The sequence below is a fragment of the Triturus cristatus genome, chromosome 9, assembly GCF_964204655.1.
Source record: "Triturus cristatus chromosome 9, aTriCri1.1, whole genome shotgun sequence".
Classification (NCBI taxonomy): Eukaryota; Metazoa; Chordata; class Amphibia; order Caudata; family Salamandridae; genus Triturus; species Triturus cristatus.
In genome coordinates, this window is record NC_140592.1 from 375,816,031 (window position 1) to 375,838,438 (window position 22,408).

The following is a 22,408-nucleotide window of genomic DNA, read 5'->3' on the forward strand; positions in this document are numbered from 1 at the left end:
GCTTCTCTGAGTGAAGTCTTGTGCATTCCCTTTGACAGAAGGACATTCGTCTGGAGTTGTAAGTGTAAATTCAGAGGTAGGGGTTGAATGGTCTTCGATTGCACCCCTATTTTTCCCTGTTCCAAGTTTCTGTCCTGGTATTCTCAAAGTTCCTTTCGAACAAAGGTCCTCTTTGCTTAATCAACCAGAAAGATTCAGATTTGCATTTTCACTCAGTCTTTTAGCTCATCACCCAATTTATTGTTGCTTCTTGTTCGGCCACGGCCTACCTCGATCAGCGGTGTCCTATGTAAGCCCTGGTGGTCCAGTTCCATGCCAGAATTTCAAGATATTCTCAGATACATGGGAATCTCAAGTAACAGACAGGGAGTGTTAATCCCAATAATCTGGCATGGACCGGCCGCCCTGGACCTACAAAGTACATGCCTGATCTAGATCACCTATGTTGTAATTTAAGGTGGATACATTCTATTGCAGCTTCCTATACAGGACTTTGCCTTTTTGCCATTACTTTCATTACTCCTTTCTCCCTTCTGCTCCTCACCTTTATCCTCAGATTAGGATCACTTTGGTTCACTTCAATTTTACTGTCTTTCCTTTCAATATAAATCACTTGGAGGGGAGGGTGTGGAGGGCTATTCTGCCTGTTGTGTGTTCAGCCTATCCTAGACCACAGGCCTACAATACTTTAGCAATGGAATATCAGAGCTCAAAATGCAAGTGTTTCAATGGAGTCGTGGAAGTACTCTGGTACCCCAGAACAAGCATTGGCATAGCCAATAGGTCTTGCCTTTGGGACCTTATAAGTATTTAGCCATGCAACAGTTGCATAACTAAACACTTATAAGGTCCCAAAAGCGAGACCTATTGGCTATGCCAATGCTTGTTTTAACTGCTGCAATCTATTGAAGACTCACGGAGAACATCAAAGCGGCCGTGAAAGTAATCGCGGTAAAGCACATGCACTGTAGCTCTAGGCTAGCCTGGTAGCACTTTTTGGAGCCCTCACAAAATGTCTCGCCAGACCAGCGCATGCGCTGAGTCAGGCGAGACCTAATAAAAACGGGCACTTGCCCAAGGAAGAAAATCTAGAACTTGAACAGAGAGAACAGATGGTCCAGCCTCGTGTGAATAGTTCTAGCGTTTGAGCTCAAGTGAAATGCACGTTGCAAGAATACATACGGAACATGGCGTCCAGTCGCACAAGGCAGCTGATATAGTTGTCAAAGTCCATGTTTCCATTTTCATCAGAGTATCTACGAACAATCATACTGTAGAGCTGCTCATTCAACCGAAACCCTGCAATTGAGAGAGAAGAGGAGCCAGAAGAATCAGGGGTTAAAAAATACAAAGTAGTTTAGCAACACAAATGGTAAAAATATGACTGAAAAACAACATTCTAAGAAGTGCCCGTTTGTCAGATTGCTATTTTGGAAGAAAGGCAAAAACTCCAAAAAAATGTGCACACTTATCCATGACTGCTAAGAGCTAATTTCAGGTCCAACACTTTTGTTCCACCATTTCCTGAGCAGGTGATTGAGAAACTGTATTGCTAGGGTACTGCAGGCACAAAAGCAGTTTCTACATTTTATGCCACTTCCACCAGACAGCAGTGACAATAAGAACCGAGTCACTTCTGTAAGTGTCCATCATACTGCCCTGCCCACCTATTCAGATCCCCTTTCGAGAGAGTACAATACATGTGCTTCCTAAACTTTACTCTTCCAATGTACTTTCCACACACAGCATTATGCAATGCATTTATTCTAGATCGCTCATTCCCAGTAAGTATTGTTCAATCTGGGATTTTCCAATGAAATGCAATGGTTTCAACTTGCCTGCAGCTTCGAAGGCCCCCGGCAGCTCTGATCTGCCAATGGTCCCAGATCTGTCAGCATCATATCGTTTGTAAATGGCCTACAAGAGAAGGTAGAATTGAGCACTATGAATTAACAGAGAACCCTTAAATGTTGTTTTTCTGTTCACAAGTTCAGCTCAAAATAAAGCAGGTATCCTGGACCTAAGCATGTACCATAACTAGGAAAAACGCTGCCTCCCTCAGCCTCAGGAGGATGCAATGACAGAGGGTACAAAACGGCTGTCATGGACAGTAGCAATGGAAAGTAGAACATTGAGTTTGAGAAGCAAGGAAGAACAGCGCAGGCTTCTTGCCAAGTAAAATATAGGTGTGCTCTGAAGGTGGAAAGCTTTGGTCCCAGAGGGTTCTCTGAGAAGATATAACGTTTATGAGCAGAAAGCAACCGCTGATTTGGTGAAGTGTATAAATGAGTTTAAGCTTCAGGGGAGTTTGGTCAGGATGGGTGTGGATTTGCTCTATTATGAGCTGTTGAGTCAATCTAGATCAATATACCACAAAGGACCCGTTTTGATGCATGCATGTGCCAAGGTGTGCGCCTTCTAGTGCAATAATACTAATATGTAAATACCTGCCACTTCTTGATATTGTCCCATAAATACTTGAATTCACTGAATCCCAGTTTTCCAGTGCTGTCACTCTGTTAACGGCATGATTAAGGAACAATAATTATGAGTCACAATACAAATATTAGCAGTCAGGAATCATCTTACCTGTTGCCTAAATAAACCCACCATGCCTCTTTGTTCACATACAATAGGATATATGTGGAACTGCTTTTTGTTAAATTAATTTTGCTGATGCTTACTGAAAGGTTCTAAACATTTACACCGAACATAGTCTGTTGGTATATTCCTATGTTTAAGCGGCATAGTGCTCTGAGGAGGGTACCCTAAAAAGGTACTGATAGTCTTCTAAATGGAACAAGTCTCTGAAAGCTTCTGTAGCCATTCGGAGGATGCGCCTTAAACACCAGCAGATCAATTTAAGAATTTGTGTATTGACTAGTGGCCACTAATATCCGCCCCAGTCAGGCACTAAAGTTGGGGAGAAAGCCGGACTGCAGACTCCTGGGATCAAATTCAGCTCTGAAAACAAGTCTAAAGTATATCAGGTCCCCTTTCCTTCCTTTACCCTCCTAAGAGAGAGGGAACGAGAGAAAACAATTGAAATTTACTTCAGTTCTCGGCGAGGGAAACATGAAGACAAGTCAGGCCAAACGGGTTACAACTGTGGTCGTTTCCATCTCACTGATATACTCAAACCCAAAGCACGTTTTAAAGCTTATTTTGTATTCAACAAAAGGATACATCCATGACAGCCACCATGCTACGACAGGAGTCGACGCTGAATCCATCAGTCTTTAGGTCTGCATCTACAATGTATGATCGGGTAAAATAAGTTTAGGAAATATCTGCAACAGGAATCATTCAGATTAGTTACTCTAAAGCAATAGGCCAAGTTTTTACAATAATCGACTTTGGGGTAATTAATGTTTGTTAACCTTTCCAACTCCCAAAGTCTGCTACTGTTAGTTCAGGACTTCTACCATAGAAACACTAGCCTTACTCATTTAGGATACCAAACTCAAACTGTTGCAGTACTTACGTCGAGTGACAACCTTGTTTAAAATTCCCATCAACTCTGTCGGACTCACTTCCATATCCTAGGAAATAGAAACAGAAGAGGGGATACCAGAGTAAACACCAGACATATGCGACGTACATTTTTAGGGCAGATGCTGGAGCCATTCACAATAAATGCAGTTTTAGGGACCTAAATCTAGACGCCTGCTGTAATTTGAGGGTGGTGGCAAGGCAAAGTATGGATACATTAGAACAACAAGGTTGATTAGATCGAAACATCGGTTTGCGAGGCAGGGGCAGCAACACTACAGATGTTAGAGTTGCACAACTAGCCTACGTCCAACAGAGCAATAGCTGGGGTGTGAGAATAGTTGATGTTTGTGCGGGAATAGTGTGGTGAATTCGTACGTCTTGTTTTTTGTAAAGAGGGATACTTTCCTTTAAGGAACACTGTTAGCGCCTCTCCTGCTCTGAACCAAAGTTACTCAGGTAAACTAATATAGATGGCATACAACCACACCCAGATTTTTATTTCAGAGAAAAGGGATCATTGTGCTTGTAATGGGTGAAAATAAGTCCATGATGGGTCAACTTTAAATGCAAGGTAAGCCTAAAAGGCAATACCTCGTGCCATTCTTGCTCTCTTATTGAGATTCTAGGAACATTTACGTATTTTACAGAGAAGGCGGCACCACCTCGCCCCCAAATACAAAAATTTACCACACAGAAAATACAAATACTGTTAAGTATTTCTGCTAAGAGCCAAGTCATTTGTTTTTTCACCAGGAATTTGCAGAGAGATACTTTTAAAGGTGGTCAGTAGGTTTCAAGAGGAGGCTGAGAGATGGTATATGCCACCCCTCACTCTGTTGGGGAGGGTGGCTGTCTTAAAAATAATAATGCTCCCCAAATTGCTCTAAGCCTTACAAAATTCTTACTACCCAGTTCCCAAGGCGATGTTCACCAAGCTAGAGGGAGACCTGCAGGCATTGCTGTGGTAGGGCGGTCATCCTAGGATAGCGCTAAAAACCCTTCAACGCAACCCATTAGAATGTTGGGATTGCTCTCCTGGATGCAAGGGCCTAGTAATGGGCGTCCCATCTGGTGGCTGTTAATGACTGGTCTTTTGCGCCACAGGACCATTCTACCTAAAGACTGGAGCAAGCACAGTTCACCATTCGGACCTACTGCCAATCCCTATTAGGTGGGAAGGGTCTTCAGCAGCTCCTGGCAGCAACACGGGTGGCAGTGGAGGCCTGTAGGAAAGCCACTAGGTGTATAGGTTGGAGTGGTAGATTAATGCAAGTGACTCTGCTCTGGGAGGAGACATGGATGTGCAAATTGAGGAAACTTAGTGGGTTTTAGCCTTGGGACTTGCAAGGAATCTCCTGGATGAGTGACCTCCTGGAGGATGGAGGTAGGATGTCCTTCTCCTCCCTTCAAAGATAATATCATACGAGTTCCAACCAATACTTAATTTACGCCCAACTGCGACATGTCTGGCAGGCGGAAGGCCTGGGTGAGCTGGATCTGACGGAGTAAGCCCCTCTCGAGGGAAGGCTGCTCCTAGAGGAGTTACATTAGAAGGAATTTTCCCTTGCCTATAAAACTCTCAGGCACACTGGTTAAGCGGAGAGCCTGCTGGGGGAGGACTTAAGGGGGGGGGGGGGGATACCTTGAGGACGTGGATTGGGATGCGGCTCTGATGCATCCAAGGGAGGTCCCCATAAAGTCCCAGATGTGTTTGCTAGAAGTCAGGTTACTGCATCGGGTCGATTATGATAGGGACCATCTGCATGGTATGGGGAGGGTGGCACCCCCGAATTGTTTGCGCTGTGGAGTGACTCAGAGTACATTAGTACATACACTTTGGAGCTGCCTAGCAATTCAAGTATACTGGGTACAAGTGATGGGGGACCTCAGTAAGGTGTTGGGGGAAGATATCCCTCGAGCACAAATAGATTCTGTTGGGAGTCCTGGAAGATGTAGACGTCCCTAGGGCAAAGCGTCTTTTGCAAATTTTGGCTTGTGGTGGCGAAGCGTGATATAGCACGGAGCACCTGCAGTCCAGACGGTGGGTGAATTGAGGCCTAATGTGGACCTCTACATGACGGTGTAAAGGGTTACATATAAAAGTAGAGGTCGCCCGCACAAGTTTTTCAAGGTCTGGTGGAGCTGGCTGAAACATGGACATACAGTTCCCCGCCAAAGTAGCAGAAGCTTTTTACCTGAAGCTTTCGTGTGCTGTCACCTTATGAGTCATGGTCTTATCCTACTGAATCATACTGCTGTGGTCATATGCTAACCCCGAGTGGAGGGCTGCCAGTGTGTACCTGCCTCCTCCTTTGTCGTAGGGTGTGTGATTGCACCCTTTTGTTTCTGGTTATATGCAAATTAAAAATCAAAAATAAAGATATTTATATAAAAAGGCCAGGGTCATCTTTAGGCAGAGAGATGCATCTCCTAGTCACTTCAAAAACATAAAAACAACTGGTCGAGCATTTCCACTCCTAAACCTGCAAATTCTTTACAGGAAAACCATGCATCACTACCCCCCCCCCCCCCCCCACCCCCCAAAAAAATACTGTACTTATCTGCTTTATTATACACAAATATTTCTGCCTATGTCGCTCAGAGGTTTGTGTGCGGTTTACCCAACTGTATCCCTTTATATTAGAAAAGATAGAAGTTGAGTTTCCCATTCTTTGAGCGTGTAGAGCAGGCTCAGTTTATGGTCTCAGATGACCAAATGCTGCGCCCACACCCAGCTCGATGCAGATGGGCCAGATAACTGTGCAACAGTGGTGCCAGGCCTACGAGAGAAACCCTGCAATCAGGAGGCGGGAGGCTTGCAAGACCACTTCAAGATCCATTCCCAGCAGGCAAGCTGAGCACTTAGATGATTCTAAAGGGGAGAGTTACTCTAACCTGAACTTGGCGGGGGACAGTAACAGACTAATAGGAGTCACAGAACAAAAGCAGCAAAGTATATATACACACACATATATATGTACCCTCTTCCCTAGTTCTAAACAAATGCAATGTTCCCTTCCACTCTTAAAAATTAAATATATATTTATTTTTTTAAGAGTGGCAGGGACCATTGCATTTGTTTAGAACAAAGGGGAGAGGGTGCGCGATGCAAATCAGCCAATGAAATATCACCATCTGTAAAACAAAGAGTTTCATATTTTCAAATACTCACATCTCCAGCCAGCTGTGAAAATAGACGCCGGAACTGACGGACCTCTTCACTTTCACTGGCCTCGACAGTGGAAGCATGGGTGCGAGGGGGCTAGAAAACAACAGCATCACTGAGAAGAGGCATGGACGCCTAACAACCGCATCAGAACACAACATTTCTAGAGGTTTATACCAGGGGGAAGCAGTGCAAGGACACTATTAAAGGTGAATCATCGGGACTCTTTTTTTCTAGTGTTCCCAAGTCAATTTAGCTACTCACGGTTGACTCAGTCTTTCCCAATTAATCACTGTACAACGTGTCGAATGCAGTTACTAGGAAACTGACAGCAGATTTCCCCAGTTACCAATGGCAATGCTGTCAACCCCACACAACTACTTACAATGTATATTCATTACAGTAAGCCTTACTCTCCCTTTTCAAAGTCTAACAGTAGAAGGGCTGTGCCCAACCTCTTGGAGACGGGCACCGGGATCATCTTTTCTATGGCAAACCTCAATCCTCTCCAGTGCAGGAAAATGGAAAATAGTGCCAGTGCATCACACACAGTTCTTTGGGTCCATCAAACAGTAACCTCAAGCGGCAAGCTCACTCAAAGCTAAAGCAGGTCTGTGGATGATAGTAGGCCTCAACATTACTGAACACTGCACATAAGCAACAAGAGTATTAATGTGTCCATCTTCCTCGTCCCAGTTCTAAAGGTGTGAGGCTACAACGCAGTTCAGGATAGCATGTTGGTGAAAGAGTCCTAACAGTGCAACACCGATATATTTCATTAGCAAGAATCATGAAGACTAAGATGAAGACTAGGAAATGTAATTCCAAACTCCTAGTGGAGGACTATCAACCTTCATTAGAAAACAAGAAATTAACATGCCTGTGGAACCCAAAGAGACTCTCCACAGATGAGGCATGGAAACAGTGTTGGGAGCCACCTCACATGTACCTAGCAGAAAGGCGGTCTCCATTACATGGGTTTACCCTGTGACAAAACTTCTTTCTGCCAAGGACCAGCATTTCAAGCCCAAGGGATGCTTGACAAAGACTTTGTCGCTCTACCATCTAGGACCTGTTGAGCATCTGGATGCCATGAAGCGCACCCCCACAAATTATTTGCGAGCTAGGTAATTTGTGGGGTGTCGACCATATTCCCTACATCACAATGTCTCAAACAGTATGTGGGGCCACTGTGCACAGTCATCGCGACACGTTAACGCCGGTTCCAAAACTAGAAGGACAGCAGCCAGATTGTGGTTGAGTTGGCTAATCTGCTTACTGATATTACAAAACCTATTATTAAGGCTATTATTGTCTTTGACACCTTATCCCATAAAGAAACCATGAGGAGAAATGAATCCTCCCTCGTTTGCTCGGTCAATCATTTAAACCCACTGACTAAGTTAAAGATCTTGGAATTGAGGATGAGAGAAAGAATAGAGGCTTTTTTCTCAAGAGGGAAAGTACTTGTACTCTCCTCTGGCAAACCTGAAGTTATAGACTTCCTATAGCAAATATAAATCATTTGTTAAAATCAATCAGTAATCAATGTGCTTTCTTACACAGGATAACAGTTTGGTTAAGAGAAGATACCCCGTGGGTCAGGCTTCTTAATCCAAAATCCTACGTTGAGTTTCTGATTACCTCTTTTCGAAAGTCATGGACTTCATTACTTTCATAGCTTGAGAAAATCTTTCCATTTTATTCAGGTTAGAACTATCAATTTAGATCACAAGATGGAGAAGTAAAGTTCTTAAGTGTGGGAATCCTGATTCAAGTCATAAGTACTCGCCAGACTCCCAAGCATCTTATTAGAATATTTTAATTGATAGGATTCTGAATCCTGCCATCCCAAAACAGGATTTGAGAGATTAACTGCCAGTAAAAGGCACTGCAGGTCACAGGTGATACACATTTCTCTAAAAGAGTTAGTGTTAAATTTTAAAATTTACAAAGTGGTTGCTTATTTGTTTACATTTAATCGATCCTTTAAACCAGTATAACGACTAACTAGTGTTATTCACCTTAATTAGCAGTTTATCTATTATTGAATAGTCTTTAATGAAAAACCAAGGGAAATTCAAGAAATGCTGCCTGCAAGCAGGATTCGGTCAGGTACATTTTTAATAGGTCTTTCATACAACAGATGGTAGACATTTAAAAAATGCTAAGGGATCACACACACTTGTGGTCTTTATTCAGGTGTACAACTTCAATGAGTATTCCCACGGACACAGAAATCCCTTTCCAAGTAAGAACGTTCCCTTACTCAACATATGCTGCTTCCATACTGCCAAAAGGCTTTATGGATTTCATGCATGTGGAATGAAAGTTTGCAACAGAGTACCCGGTCTGCCAAATTCTAAATAAGACCATAAGTTTCTCAATTTAGTTTTTATTTTTTTTCTTTACTACCACCCTGTGGACTCCCCAGCTTCTTTTTAGACCAAGAAAACTTTCTATGTCTTACATCATATTAATCTTCGTATTGACCACGTTCTGCTGTTGGGTGATCTAAATCTATGGCCAGAGATGCTGGTAGAATCACGGTGTTCTTTTTTTATGACATTTCAATGAGGTGTCTGGCTCTGCAAAATCAGAATCCCACGCACTTGATGGGATGGATATCTACTGGAGCTAATCGTCACTAGAAACCTTTTCACTTAAAAAACGAAACTGGAGTTTCCTGCCAGGGTGTGGGGGGGGGGTCATTATTGTTTGTCCCTGTCCCTCTGCGCCAGATTTTTCTTGGTGATGAGGGAGAGGGGAAAAAATACATTACATCATCCATCCTAAATAGGGCGTGCTCTGTAATGACCTTCCTCTGATGGCCCTAACTTAGTCAGGATGTCGGAGGAAGAATTCAGTCAGCGGAGCCAATGGGGGCTCCATTAACAGAATACAAAAAGGTCCACTTGCATCTAAATGAGGCAGGCGGACGGAAGGTTTGGCAGTCCGGTTGCTCAGGTCACGTTTGCCAGAAACCTCTTTCGGATGAAAACCCTTATCTTTCATTTAGTAAGACTGCTATTGTAATCCATTTTAGACAGTTGAAGCCTTGCACCCTTTTCCCAAGCCTTTTCTCATTAAGTCAGCCAGAATCTGGAAGGAGTTGAACAGCAAGCAGTTCTCAGAGTTGCTTTGCTATTGTTTTTTGTGATAAATCTCCCTCTCCCTATATAAGCCACTCCTTCAGACTAAACCGGTTTAAAACAGCCTTTACTAATGTACTAAATGCCCTCGTCCGAACGCAGGCTGGGAAAAGGATTTGATTATCTATCCATTCCCACAACAAATTAGGATGCGGCCGCACTGAAACTGGCCTATCACACGTCTGAATAACCCTGGAAGAGAGCCTACTCCCCCACAGCAGTTCAAATCTAAGTTCATAACGCTAGTATGAAGGAAGTAAAAATCTATATTTCATAGCACTCAGACTGCACAGGCTGTCAATGTCTCCAATGACCTTTATATGATTTTTAGAGAATTCACTAATCTTTGTGCACTACGTTTCTTTCTTCACCATTCGCGACATGTAACGGGCCTCATGTTATCGGTCTGCAGAACGGGACTAATATTTGAGATGCAATAGAGCTGAAAATGTCCCCATGCTAGCTGAATCCTTCTGCTATGCCGACCTTATTCTCTCCAAAACATTTTTGGGAGGGATTCACTCCTATACCCGCCAAAGAGGTCAATTAAATTATTGCTTTCATCAAGGTGTCCCAATGACCCTTGTCCATATCACTTATTAAAAGCTGTGGCACCAGACTTGGCTAAATGTAATTGAAAACACAGCGGTCTGGGGGAGGCCACTAAGGTCCTCGGGTAGTGGGGCTACTATTTAAATTATAGCCTTCGTCTAGGTTTAGTAATGGAAAGAAAGAACCAGCAGAACTGGCAAAACAATGCATGAAGGGACACAAGGTTGTACGAATGACATCACATTTATTATCATCATAAAACGGAGTGTCATCCATAGTTAAGGAGCTAGTCCTGGTGCTCACACAAAACGTGAAAAGTGCGTGAAGTGATAAGTGCTGATGACTTAAAATTTACATCGCATTGACAACATAGTACAAAACTCAGAGAGTATTAAGTTGTATTAATGGAGTTTTGGTTGTGAGAGCTCGACGGCGTTTTGATCTCCTTAGTTAGAGATCATCAGGGCGGAAAACGTGTGAGCCGATAGGATCTTGCGGCATGATGCTGATAGCGCCGGTTGGGTAGAAGGTGCTGTCTCAGTCCCATGTAGGGGCCGGAAGCTCGTCTGCGACAGGTGCAGCAAGTTGTTCGATTCTAAGAATCCGGATAGCACTATGTTCACAAGCCTCTCGAGGATTTTGCTGATCGGAAGGAGAAGGGAAATGGGGCGATAATTCCCCAGCACCTCTGGGTCTAGATTAGATTTTTAGTAATGCCTTTACCATGGCACATTTCCATGGCAGAGGGACCACTCCAGATGCAATTGAGGCGTTGATCAGATCTCGGATAACTGGGAGAATTTTATTCTTTGCTAATTTCAGTACATGAGGGGGGGGGGGCTGGATCCCTAGGTGATACTGTTCTAACCCAGGCCGGGATGTCTTCTAGGGAGTTTATATCCAGCTGGGGGATCCGATCCAACGTGGCCTGGGCACTCCAGAGTGGGTAGCCACCGGATGTTGGTTCTTGTGGGTGGTTGAGCAAGGGAATGTGAGATATATATCATGGATCTTTTTGTAGAAGAATTCTGCCAAGTTGCAGCGGATGAGGGCACCATCTGTGGAGATTTGTGGTGACGGGGGGGATTAATAAGTGTTTTGGCTATACGGAAAATGTTCTGAGGTGCGTTGGAGGCAGAGGTGATTATTGCCTCATACTATGTAGCTTGTGCCCTTTTAATTTCCGTTTGATATATTTTAATAGCCTCTCTATATTTTTGTTTTCTGGGGGCTGCATAGTCTTTTCTCCATATCCTTTCAAATGTTTTACAGGCTTGTTTGAGCATGCGCAGCTGGCGAGTACCATGGCGAGTACCATGGCGAGGCCTTAGATCTAACTTTGTTGTGGCCGGATTGTTTTGGGAGGGCAAGGTCTAGCGAGTGCTCAAACCATGTATTGAACCAGTCATTGGCCCCTGTTGGGTTTGAGTCTTTGCAACATTAGGGGGTATGGTGACTTCTAGAACTTGGATCCACTGATCGAGTGGAAGTTTAGACCATGGCTGTTTCCGACTCATAATCTTCTTGGATGAGATTGGTGGCCCTGTGGTGACCCATGATAGTGGGATCAAAAAGTGGTCAGACCAAGGACGTCACATTGGGTCCTCTACCAATAGTTCCTCATTGTTGGTAAAAATCGGATCTAGGAGGTGACCTTTGATATGAGTTTCCCCTGACACTCTGTTTAAACTAGAGTGCTGCCAAGTTTTCTGCTAACTCCGTGGCAACAGAATTGCTGGGGTCATCTAGGTGCAGATTATGATCTCCAATCACTGTGAAATTGGAGGGTGAACTAGCTAAGTTGGCTATAATGCCGCTAATTGCCTCAAGAAATTGTCCTGGTGATCCTGGGGGACGATGGATTAGTACTCCAGAGTGTGTATGAATTGGTGAGAAACTAATTGAGAAGTCCATGTTCTCACAGTTGGGTAATTGCTCAGGTGAGATACTGCATTTAAACCTACCTTTATATATAATCGCAATCCCTCCCCCTTTACTGCTTTTGCGGTCTAGTCTTTGGATGACGTAACCGGAGGCAAGACTTTGTGCGAGGATTGGGTCGGACTCAGTTAAGAATAGCACGTCCAGGCGCTCATCCTCTAGTAGAATAGAAATTTCCATTGCGTGCCTAGGTAGGGATCTACAACTCAAGAGGAACAATTTGTGGCATACCGGTCCCTTCTCTCCTGTTTGAGCGACAGGGCAAGGTGTAAATCTGAAAGGGCAGTATGGGCAGGTATTAATATCTTCGGATATGCATAGGGAATTAGAACAGTTTTCCCGTACAGTACCTCTAAGGGAGAGTAAGAAATGTTAGTTAGTTTACCTGTGGACAAAGGGCCATGGTCTGTGGCCACTGGTCCCGGCCGGGCACAGACGGGCTTGCGTTTGGCGTGCCTTTGGCACGTCGGTGGCGCACCCACTGTGCACATCGCGGTTGCAATGCATTTTTATGCGTTTCCAGCAACTAGCCCGCTGACTATTGGCTTCTCCTCCTGCCCCAGCCGGAATGATGATCCAATTGCCACCTGCTCCCTCCACACAAACGGGATGACCCGCGGTAGACCGGGGGGCGGGGCGGTGGGGACTGCCGGTTGAAGGCTGAGACAGAACAAAGTGAGTAAAATACCTAGTGCGAGTGTTTCAAAGTCTCAATTGCTAAAACAAGTACAATCTAAAAGTCAGTTTCTGTTTTTAAGAGGGTTTGAGTTCAGAGCTTTGAAAGGATAAAAAGGTAAAAGCGTCTACTGCATAAATAAGTGGCATGTCTAAAAGAGTCTTGAGCGCCAGACCGAGGGTGCAGTACCTATGATCTGGTCATGCAGCCGCGTCGCGGTTGCCATGCACTTGTGTGTTTGCAGCAACTAACTCGCTGACTATTGGTTCCGCCTCCTGCCCCAGCTGGAAATAAGGTTCCCAATTGCCACCTGCTCCCTCCACACAAACGGGACGGCCCGCGGTGGACTGGGGGGCAGGCAGTGGGAACTGCCGGTTGGAGGCTGCGACGGAACAAAGTGAGTAAAGTGCCTTGTGCGAGTGTTTCAAAGTCTCAACAATTGCTAAAACAAATAACACCAGCCCCCTCTCAAGTCTAGATCACACAGCCTCTCAGACATTTTAAAGGCGAGCGGATATAAAAGTAGGTCTTTTCGAAGGGCAACCTACTTTCTTCTGCTAAGAAATAAGTTGGTGCTGCTGCTTTTGCTCATTATACCCACGAACCAAAAAATATGCATAAAGGCATGAACTGAGTCGGGGACTTACCAAACTGAAATATTATGGATGTGTGGCAAACACGGATGCTCCATTCACATGGCAGAGGTGCCAAGTGTTAAGATATTATTTTAAGAGGGTGTGGAGGTGCCAGTCTCCGGAGGGCCAGGGTGGTGTGGGAGGAATTTGTTGTCGCTCACCATTCAAACAATTAGGACTGTGAAGGGGGACAAAGTGATACACCAGGCTTCATTGTGCAGGCTACATAATCCACCATGCACCTGTGGTACTGCCCAGAACAAATTACAAAACTAAGTATGTAGAGGAAATAATTCTAAAATAATCTACATATGCCCAAAACATCCTCCCACAATATGCTTTTGAGGCTGCCCAGTGAATTAAGACAAATGCATCAAAAGGAAGGTGCTGAATACTTACTGCTGGCTCTGGGTTATACTGGGCAGCCGCATCGCTGTAACATAAAAAGAAAGTTACACATTCACAGTGGGACAACATGAGGTGCCATATGAGCGTTCCATGTATGCATTTTGTTTTGCATGTAGTGCCACTGCTACCTAGCAGAGTCACTGATGTACGGCATGAGAGGGTTCAAGCAACAGGCATGAGAGGGTTCAAGCAACAGGATAATTTCATATTAGCATACAGCGCAAGAAACCCCTGAATACAGCATGCATATGAGATTTTATCTAGATACTGCAGCAATATTTTAAAAAAAGAATGCACCTTAATATATACAAAGCATATTACTACAAGTGAGTGTCCGTGTAAGGGGGGAGTACAAGCTCCTCACCCAGTTTCTGTATCAATTTATCAAAGTGAAACCTCCTTCCCTCTCATCTGCCATACTCGAACAATCAAACAACGTGGAGGTCTTTGACTTCTACTTTGAGGAATGCTGGATTCGAGTGGATCTTCAAATAATTACTCACATGTTTGAGAATCCCAAAACACTTCTGTTAAAGTCTACTGACATTAATAGGTTCAAACAACGTGTTGAGCCCCTGTATACATGTCTGGTGTAAGACAACAACAAGCATTTACAATGCAATGGTCTCGGCATTGGTAAAGTTAGAGCTATTGGCATTGCTCATGACATTATTTTTGTTTATGTTTTTAAAACATTTAAAGAAACGCCATTGTTATTTACAATGTCAATAGCTTAATCACTCTCCAATGCGAGACCTATTGCATTTGCACCCACACACAGATTAAGCTTGTAAATTGACATTGTAAATAATGCCGTTTCTTTACATGTTTTAAAAACAAACAAAAATAATGTCATGAGCAATTCCAATAGCTCTAACTTTAACAATGCCGAGACCGTTGCATTGTAAATGCTTGTTCTTTTTAAAAGATGGGCTACAGGCGCGCAACACCCATTGGACTCAAAGGGCTTCGCCCCCCCCTCTGTGGCAGCCGGGATGAGACAGCTTCCTGGGCACACACAGCCGCACCCAAGCACTTCACAGGCCTTTAAAAGACCATTTGCATGTTAATGAGGCCTCGCTGTTGTTTCACCCCTTTAAGAGCCCCTGCAGCCCCTCTCTGAATTTGGGATGTCAAATGGGAAATGCCCAGTGGAAAGTCCTGGCTTCCCCTGCCACTGAGAGGTGTGATCTTGGGCGAGGCCGCTCTATTTACAAACCCTTCTGTTGCCCAATGCAAGAACTGAAGGGCCCGAGGGCAGAAACCGCAGCTGGGAAGCAGGAAGTAATTGTTCTTGAGAAATAGTCTTGCGTGATACAGCAGTCAATGGAGGGCTTAGGGGCATTGTGATTAAGGCTTCCTCTTTCCGTTTATTCTGTTTTTCACAGATAAATGGTGTAAAATCGTAACAGTCCCAGCAAATCTAGGACGCCCGACTCCCTACTTCCACAAACTCAGGACTGGAGGCAACATGTGACAGACACTCGAGCAAAGCCTCAGGGCCCAGTAAAATCTAGGATGCCCGACTCCCTACTTCCACAAACTCAGGACTGGAGGTAACATGTGACAGACACTCTCGAGCAAAGCCTCGGAGTCCAGTACTGTCTGCACCTCCACAAAAACTAAGGATCAAGCGGGGGCCGGCTCATCCAACTTCCAAAACCTTGCCACTATTTTCATCCCAAGATTTGAAAACTTATGAAGCATCTACAATTCCCAAACACTGCTCTTATTCGCCAGATTGAAAACAAATGTTAAAATACCCAACGCTGGGATGCTCCTGTCACAAGAACCGAGTCAGGGATGCCAACGGTAGCTCCACAAAGCTCCCTGCGACTCGCCAAAATGCGCTTCGACGCCTCGTCATGGGTAATAAGCGCGATATAAATAAAATTACAAATTACAGCAGCCACGCTGGCCTCCTCGTTGCATGCGTCCTGCCCTCAGAGTCCTCTGGAGCTGCTTGTTAGCCGAAGGGACCGAAGTCAGGGCCCTGGTACCAGCCGTGCGAAGCGGAAGACAATTACAGCTTATTAGGGTCCCGTCAAGGCCGGCTTACCAAAACAGGGAGTTTTACCAGCTATCTCCAACAGAGAACAGACTGAAGGATTGTCTCACCTAATTACGGGCTGCGGGGCCCTCTTTGTCCGCCTCGGCACGGTTGTCCGATCGCTTTTCTCCGGCCTCTGGCTCCACTCGAGCTGGAAGTATGCTAATTAGAAAAGAAATGGCCGCAGCGCCCCTGTCAGCTCTCGTTAACGGCAGAAGACAAAGCTTGGGATACGTCCGCGACGGAGCCCTACGTACTCCCTGCTCCAGCGCTCATTAGCACGGAGTCTGGGGCCTGAGGAGACCCTGGGATAGGCCTTGGAAGTTGGACGGATAGAAAACGGAGGGCCGTGAGAGGGGTGAGGTAAGAGGCGCTCCTTAAAATGGGTGCGGTCAGAGGTGGGAGAGCCGCGGAAAGCTCGAGCCAGGCTCGAGCCTGAAGTCTGTCTCAGCTCGAGAGCCTCTTGGAACGTGGGGTCCAGAATGAGACAAGCTTTCACTGGAGTTCTTTGCGGCCTAGCGGCCTCAGTTGTGGTACATCCAATATAGTGAACCAGTTTCGAATCCGATCCAGGGCTTGCTCAGTTTCTTGTCGATCTTAAAAAAAAAAAAACAAGGCAGAGCAAAAGGCACGCCACTGCCTTTCTCCGAGGCAGAGCAGAAATGCCTCGGAGAAACGCAGTGTCCTTTTCGGATTCGGGGGCGTGTTTTGCTGTTATCTCCTCTTGCCATTGGCTGGAGGAGATAATTAGACTTTCTGCAAAAAACACGCCCCCCGATCCGAAAAGGACGGGGCCTAATCGGAATGACTGACCTCTTCTCCAATGGCTGGCCAGCATTCAAGAGGCCAGCCAATGGAGAACAGGGGAGAAGAGGGGCGGGTGCAAGCCCCTCTTCTCCAAGTCATTAAATCTCGCGAGCGAGACTGCGCAAGCGCAGCCTTCGCTAGCCGAGACCTAAAAAAGTGTTCTTGTGGTCCACCACAGTAGAGTCCTTTTAGGATTTGGAATAGAGCTTAGGGTTAAATGCATGGTAACGTGGCCCTACATGCGATTAACAAACCGTAACTGTCTTTGCCAACCGTTTGGAGGAAAACTACAGCAGTGTGGCAGAGTAGAAAGACGTTATCCGAAGATATGTTCAGGCCAGCTTGAGAAACTCAAAATCTGCTCTCGCCTTGGGATCTAACCAATATTGTTGGTAGAACGTGTGCGCTCTGGGATAAATACTTCTCAAGCGTGCTGGCACTGCTTTGCAACGTGCTGTCTGACAAGAACATTTAATTAAAGAAACGATCAGTGAATAGCTCAGTGGGTCAGAATTCCCCTCTTAATAGGCAAACAACCGAGGGAAGCATCATCTGCCAGTGCATGTGAAACCCTCGGTTTTAACTAGGCAACATTAAAGCCAAGCCTAGCTATCATTAACATAAAACAAACAGTAAGTCTCATTGGCCCCATCTATTGTCATTGTGCTTTGTTTTACCGATGTTCATCATAGAGAGAAAAATGCTTTTGCTGTATTGCTGATGCCGAGTAGGACTGGCAAAAAAAAGTGCGATGACTCACGCACGTGTCTTCCCACTTATAATGCCACTAAGGCGGCCTCGTGTAGAACAAGAAGACAGCTCCTACTGTACAATATACAAATAATGGATCTACTCCCTCAATCACTCATAAATAATTACAATATTAAGATATTAACAAACAGAAATAGTTAACTAGACTGGTTTACTTAGATGAACAAAGGACCAAAGCAATAAAGGTGCTTGATGCTGAGGGGGTTACACACCACGTAAAAGAGAAACGGACTGTGTGAACAAAAAACAAAAACTGACATATGACAATCAAAACAGAAGTTTTGATTAACTACAAGCATAAGGACATAGAACGAAAAATTAGAAGCATGTTCATATGCCACTAAGTCGGTGGTGTTTCAGACGTTCAGCTATGAAAAGTAATGGTCCATGGTGGACCAAAGGAGGGAGAAATCCTGTGGTGCCCAGGTAGGCATAATACGCAGTGGGACCAAGGGGACCAGAAAGAGTGGTGGTGGGCAGAGGAGGGACGTGTAAGCATGACCAATTGAATTGAGGAGCTGCAGACAGCAGCGACCTGAAATTGAAATAAGCGTGTGACTATATGGGTAGATTAATTAGAACAGGACACGCTGGGGGTCCAGAGGCAATTACTTAAAATAACTATAACTGGTGAAATTCAGTGTTTAAGTTTAAAATGTTACGTTTGAACTGATGATTTCATCTAACTAAAACATCGCTTGAATCTTTGATTTTTTTTTTCCTGTAAATTTCTGAGTTTGTTTAATGCAGAGTAAGACGATGTTAGCATACTCAACAAGGTCACTGTAGAGAGAGATAGATAGATCTCCCAACAGTGGCAGTCGCCACTGTATAATTATAGTTGGGAACTAGTAACCATAAGAAATTGATTTTTTGGTTTGCTAATAATGTGGACGCCATTTAACAAATCTTCACGAAACTTTCCAAAGATAAGTTAATTCACCTTAGTTCCAAAGGAGCTTGAAAAAAAAAAAAAAAAAAAAAAAAGAGCGGAACGGACAATGGAAGGCAGGAAGAGCAAAGAAAAACTTTAAATGGCACTAGAGGGATTTCATTCTGAAAGCTGCGCACGAGGGAGAGCAAAAAAAACATGCACTCACATGGAGTTGTTGCAAAGAAAAAAATAAAAAGTCAGTCTCCGGATGTGAGAAGTGGATGGGCACAAGTCAGACAATCTAAAGAATGGTAGAAAGCCTTACTCCGGGGGGTTCAAATACAAGGAGGGAAAGGAAAGCAATCTTAGAAGAAGTAAACAAATGACAGTGACAAGAAAGCCAGTCAATGGTAAGCAATGAGCTGGCTCAAAGCCAATTGCAAATATTGGTAATGTCCACAACAGGTCTTCGACAATTGGCAGCTAAAAACTGTCTGTAGACTAAATCGAGCAAGCACTGGCAAAACTAATAGGTCTCCCTTATGGGAGAGCTATTGGCTTTGCCAATGTATTTTAGCCATGTTGGATATACAGCAGCACCACTGCTAGCTATGCAGCATGGCTAAAAGTTAACAAAAAACAGCTATGACACGGACAGTACATTTTTTTTTTATTACTGCACGTGGGGGGGGTGGACAACGGAAGGGATGTACGTTTCATAATGAGGCAGCCATGTTTTTTCTGCTTTGAATTTAACATTTCCAGACGGCAGAAATCTTGGAGTAAATTAAATATTTACACGTACAAAAGCGCATTTAAGAGTAGGAGTGGCCAGTAGCAAATTGCAGCTGCCGGGCCCTTAAAGGATAAAACAGTTTTAAAAATATGCATATACCTTGATGAGGAGAGGCGAATGAGCAATGGAAGAGTTGGTGGGGTCTACAAATAAATACCCTAGTGAGAGCAACAAGAAGTAGGTCACTGCGAGGTATGGGGCAGCTTGGGTGGGGGTATGGGGCAAGCCAAGAGTGACAGGGTGGATGGGGGGTGCAACAGACAAGCTGAGTAGCACAGAGAAGCGTGGGGGGAGAGGCAGCACACAAGGGTGAGAACCAGAATCACAAGCACTTCCATAGAGTGTTGAAAGAAAAACAAACAAGTGCTGGTAAAGCCAATAAGCAAATAGGTGACGCCTATGCACTTTGACACAGCTAGCACTGACCCAGTCATAGCGCTGCAGTGCAACATGTAGAAAATCCGCGCAGGGGTTCGGGCAAGAGGGAGGAGGATAGGAAACACACTAAGAGCAGGATGGGGGTAGCGTGCATTTGGAGTCGTGTGAAAAACAAAAACTGCTGCAGTGCAAGAACAAAATAAAGTCAAACACAGCGAGAGATTCCATTTAAAGTACAAACTCTCAAAACCAAGTAAATTATCTTAAGAGCAGCTTCCGCTGGCAATCGACCACCATGGCTCATGCATGAGACTGGGCAGAAAGAGTGTTGCGGGATAAAACAGAAAGCAATAAGAGGGCAAGGGCTGCCCCTTAATAAACAAAAAAATGCCCGATTTTCACATGGGTTCAGGAAAACGGAGTGGACAGGGTGCAATACTGCAACATCAAGAATAATGAGCAGATGTTATGTTTCGTTTTCATAAATTTCCTAAAGAAATACATACTTATACCATATTAAAATCGATCAATACAGAGACAGAAGCCACTTCTATTATAGAACCTGGGAGGTTCACTGGTGTATTTTTTAACCCCATGTTGGCTATTTAGAGTACATAGTTATAGCTAACTGATTATACAGCATTTTTACCAGAACCCCTGAAAGCTTTTAACTCCACAATCTATGGACTGTCTTTTTTTAGAAATACAATTTTTATTTTTCTAAACTTTTATCTGCAATTGAGTGAAAGTAACTTTCATGTTTAAAGACGACTTCGGGTCTGCTCAATCTGCTCAGAAATAGTTAAACAGAACATGGAGGGGACATCTTGGCAATTAAAATACGGGCGTTAGCACAACTGTGAAGAAGCATTTCCTTATTGATCATCCACACACCACCCTTGCTGGGTGACACTTGAGGATAGTTTCCTCAGATCCAGGGCCTATGCAGGAGTGTGCACATTCATTACACACTGAAATTATTGCAAAGAGGAGCTCGGAAACAGCCACTGGTCAAACATGGCTGACAATCAAAGACACATTTCTCAGATATCCTACAAAGGCTGAGTAATTTCACTATGATTGTAAGAGGCTAGCATGATGAAACTTGGAGACTAAAACGATTTTTTTAAACTGCAAACAAACGCATGTTATTACGGATGACAACGAGGGGAAGCGGAAACCTAGCTACAAGAGTCCAATCTAGTTTCTGGAGTGTCTGCTCCCTTGCTCTTACTCTGGTCCCATCACTATGAAATAGGAGACTCTTGAGGGGAAAACTTGGTCCTAGGTGTGAAATGTGTGGTGTCAGTGGCGAGGGGTCAAAGAATCAGTGATGTCACTTCCGCTAACCTTGGCCATTTGATGAGCTGATAATGACCGTGTGCTTTGCTCTCTGTACTGCGAGGATTATTGCGGGTGAACAACTTTCGTAGACGGAGGCGTGCTTCAGGCCAGGTTTTCCCCAGATCAGAAAACCCAACCAACGGTTTAATATGGCCTGCAAAAAATATATCCGTATAGAGAGATTAAAACGTTATTCAAATAAAAATACTATTTCCCCCTCCCGCGGGCCAAACTTCCTGGAAGGGAGCCAAGCCCTTGAGGCTGATCTAGCGAGCCGATGGGCGTGGCACTGAAAAGTAACAGGCGGAGGTCGGTACAATGCGCGTGCAACAGGAAATGAGGCAGCCCGAGCAAACGGGGACTTTCTCTCGAGACAGATTAGGTGCACAATTTGTTTAGAATTTTAAACTGATTGTTGCACTTATGAACTTGTCGCGGAAAAGGCAGTGTTTTGTTTTCAATATTAAAAATATTTAATCCCTACAGATGTGTCTGGTCCTCTGTGGGCTAATGCATGGTTTCCCCAAGTCCAACAGCATGCTATTTTCCCAGGTTAATATCCATAAACCGTTTCCCACGGCTATTTACGAAAGTCTATAGATTACAGGTATAAAACACCCTGAACCGTGAACAAATTCAGTCTCAATTATTCAACATTACCAATTAGGAACTGGACTTACTGGCGTACTTTCAAGAACTGGGGTGTGTGATTTGTGCCTGACCAGTCATTCTCTCCGATCTCTGCAGCCGCGCAAGGCACAAACTTCCATCTAATGCTGCACAGGTGTGTCTAGCCGTAGCAGCAAGGCACACCCTGGCAGAGTTACGAGGACAATAGGTTTGTTAGCATTAGAATACTGCCAGTGTCTATTGAGGCATACCAAAGCCCCCGAGGATCCATAATCGACCTACCTCCACCATTCAAGAGGACCGAACTCAAAACACTCGCATTGGAGAAAAGGATCCAATTTAAAACTTTGTGCATAAACTAGGAAGCCTTCGAAGCAAACAAACCCAGACTACCTCCGGAACCTTCCTTCTCACATCAACCCCGCAGTAAAACAGATCAGGCAGCTCAAAGTGAATGTTCGTGAGGCCCTTATATATCAACAATCATTGGCAACGTTAAAACGTTTCGCCTACGAGCTATTTAGGCTTTATCATGTTGCACAGCAGCGTGGTTACTGTGCAACATGGCTTAAAGTAACAGGAGAAAAATACTGAGCCACGACGCGTCTAGCATTGACCGAGTCATAAAGTTGCTGCACAATATGTAAAAAGAAAAAGAAAGAAAAGCACGGGGGGCAAGCCATGAGGAAAGTGAGGTGGAGAGAGGGAGCAACACAACAGTGGGGAAGCAACA

At 44.5% G+C, this 22,408-nt stretch overlaps 1 protein-coding gene across 2 annotated transcripts in view; it reads right to left on the reverse strand.

The window, feature by feature from the left end:
* CAPNS1 (calpain small subunit 1) overlaps positions 1-22,408 on the reverse strand; it is an 88,716-nt gene that overhangs the window by 13,411 nt on the left and 52,897 nt on the right. For both annotated transcript variants that reach the window (XM_085625210.1, XM_085625211.1), the window contains exons 3-9: positions 14,017-14,050; positions 6,668-6,757; positions 3,485-3,542; positions 3,187-3,251; positions 2,448-2,516; positions 1,839-1,917; positions 1,183-1,299 (exon numbers count right to left, since the gene is read on the reverse strand). In XM_085625210.1, coding sequence (XP_085481336.1) covers positions 1,183-1,299; positions 1,839-1,917; positions 2,448-2,516; positions 3,187-3,251; positions 3,485-3,542; positions 6,668-6,757; positions 14,017-14,050 — 512 coding nt within the window. The remainder of the gene's footprint in view (positions 1-1,182; positions 1,300-1,838; positions 1,918-2,447; positions 2,517-3,186; positions 3,252-3,484; positions 3,543-6,667; positions 6,758-14,016; positions 14,051-22,408) is intronic.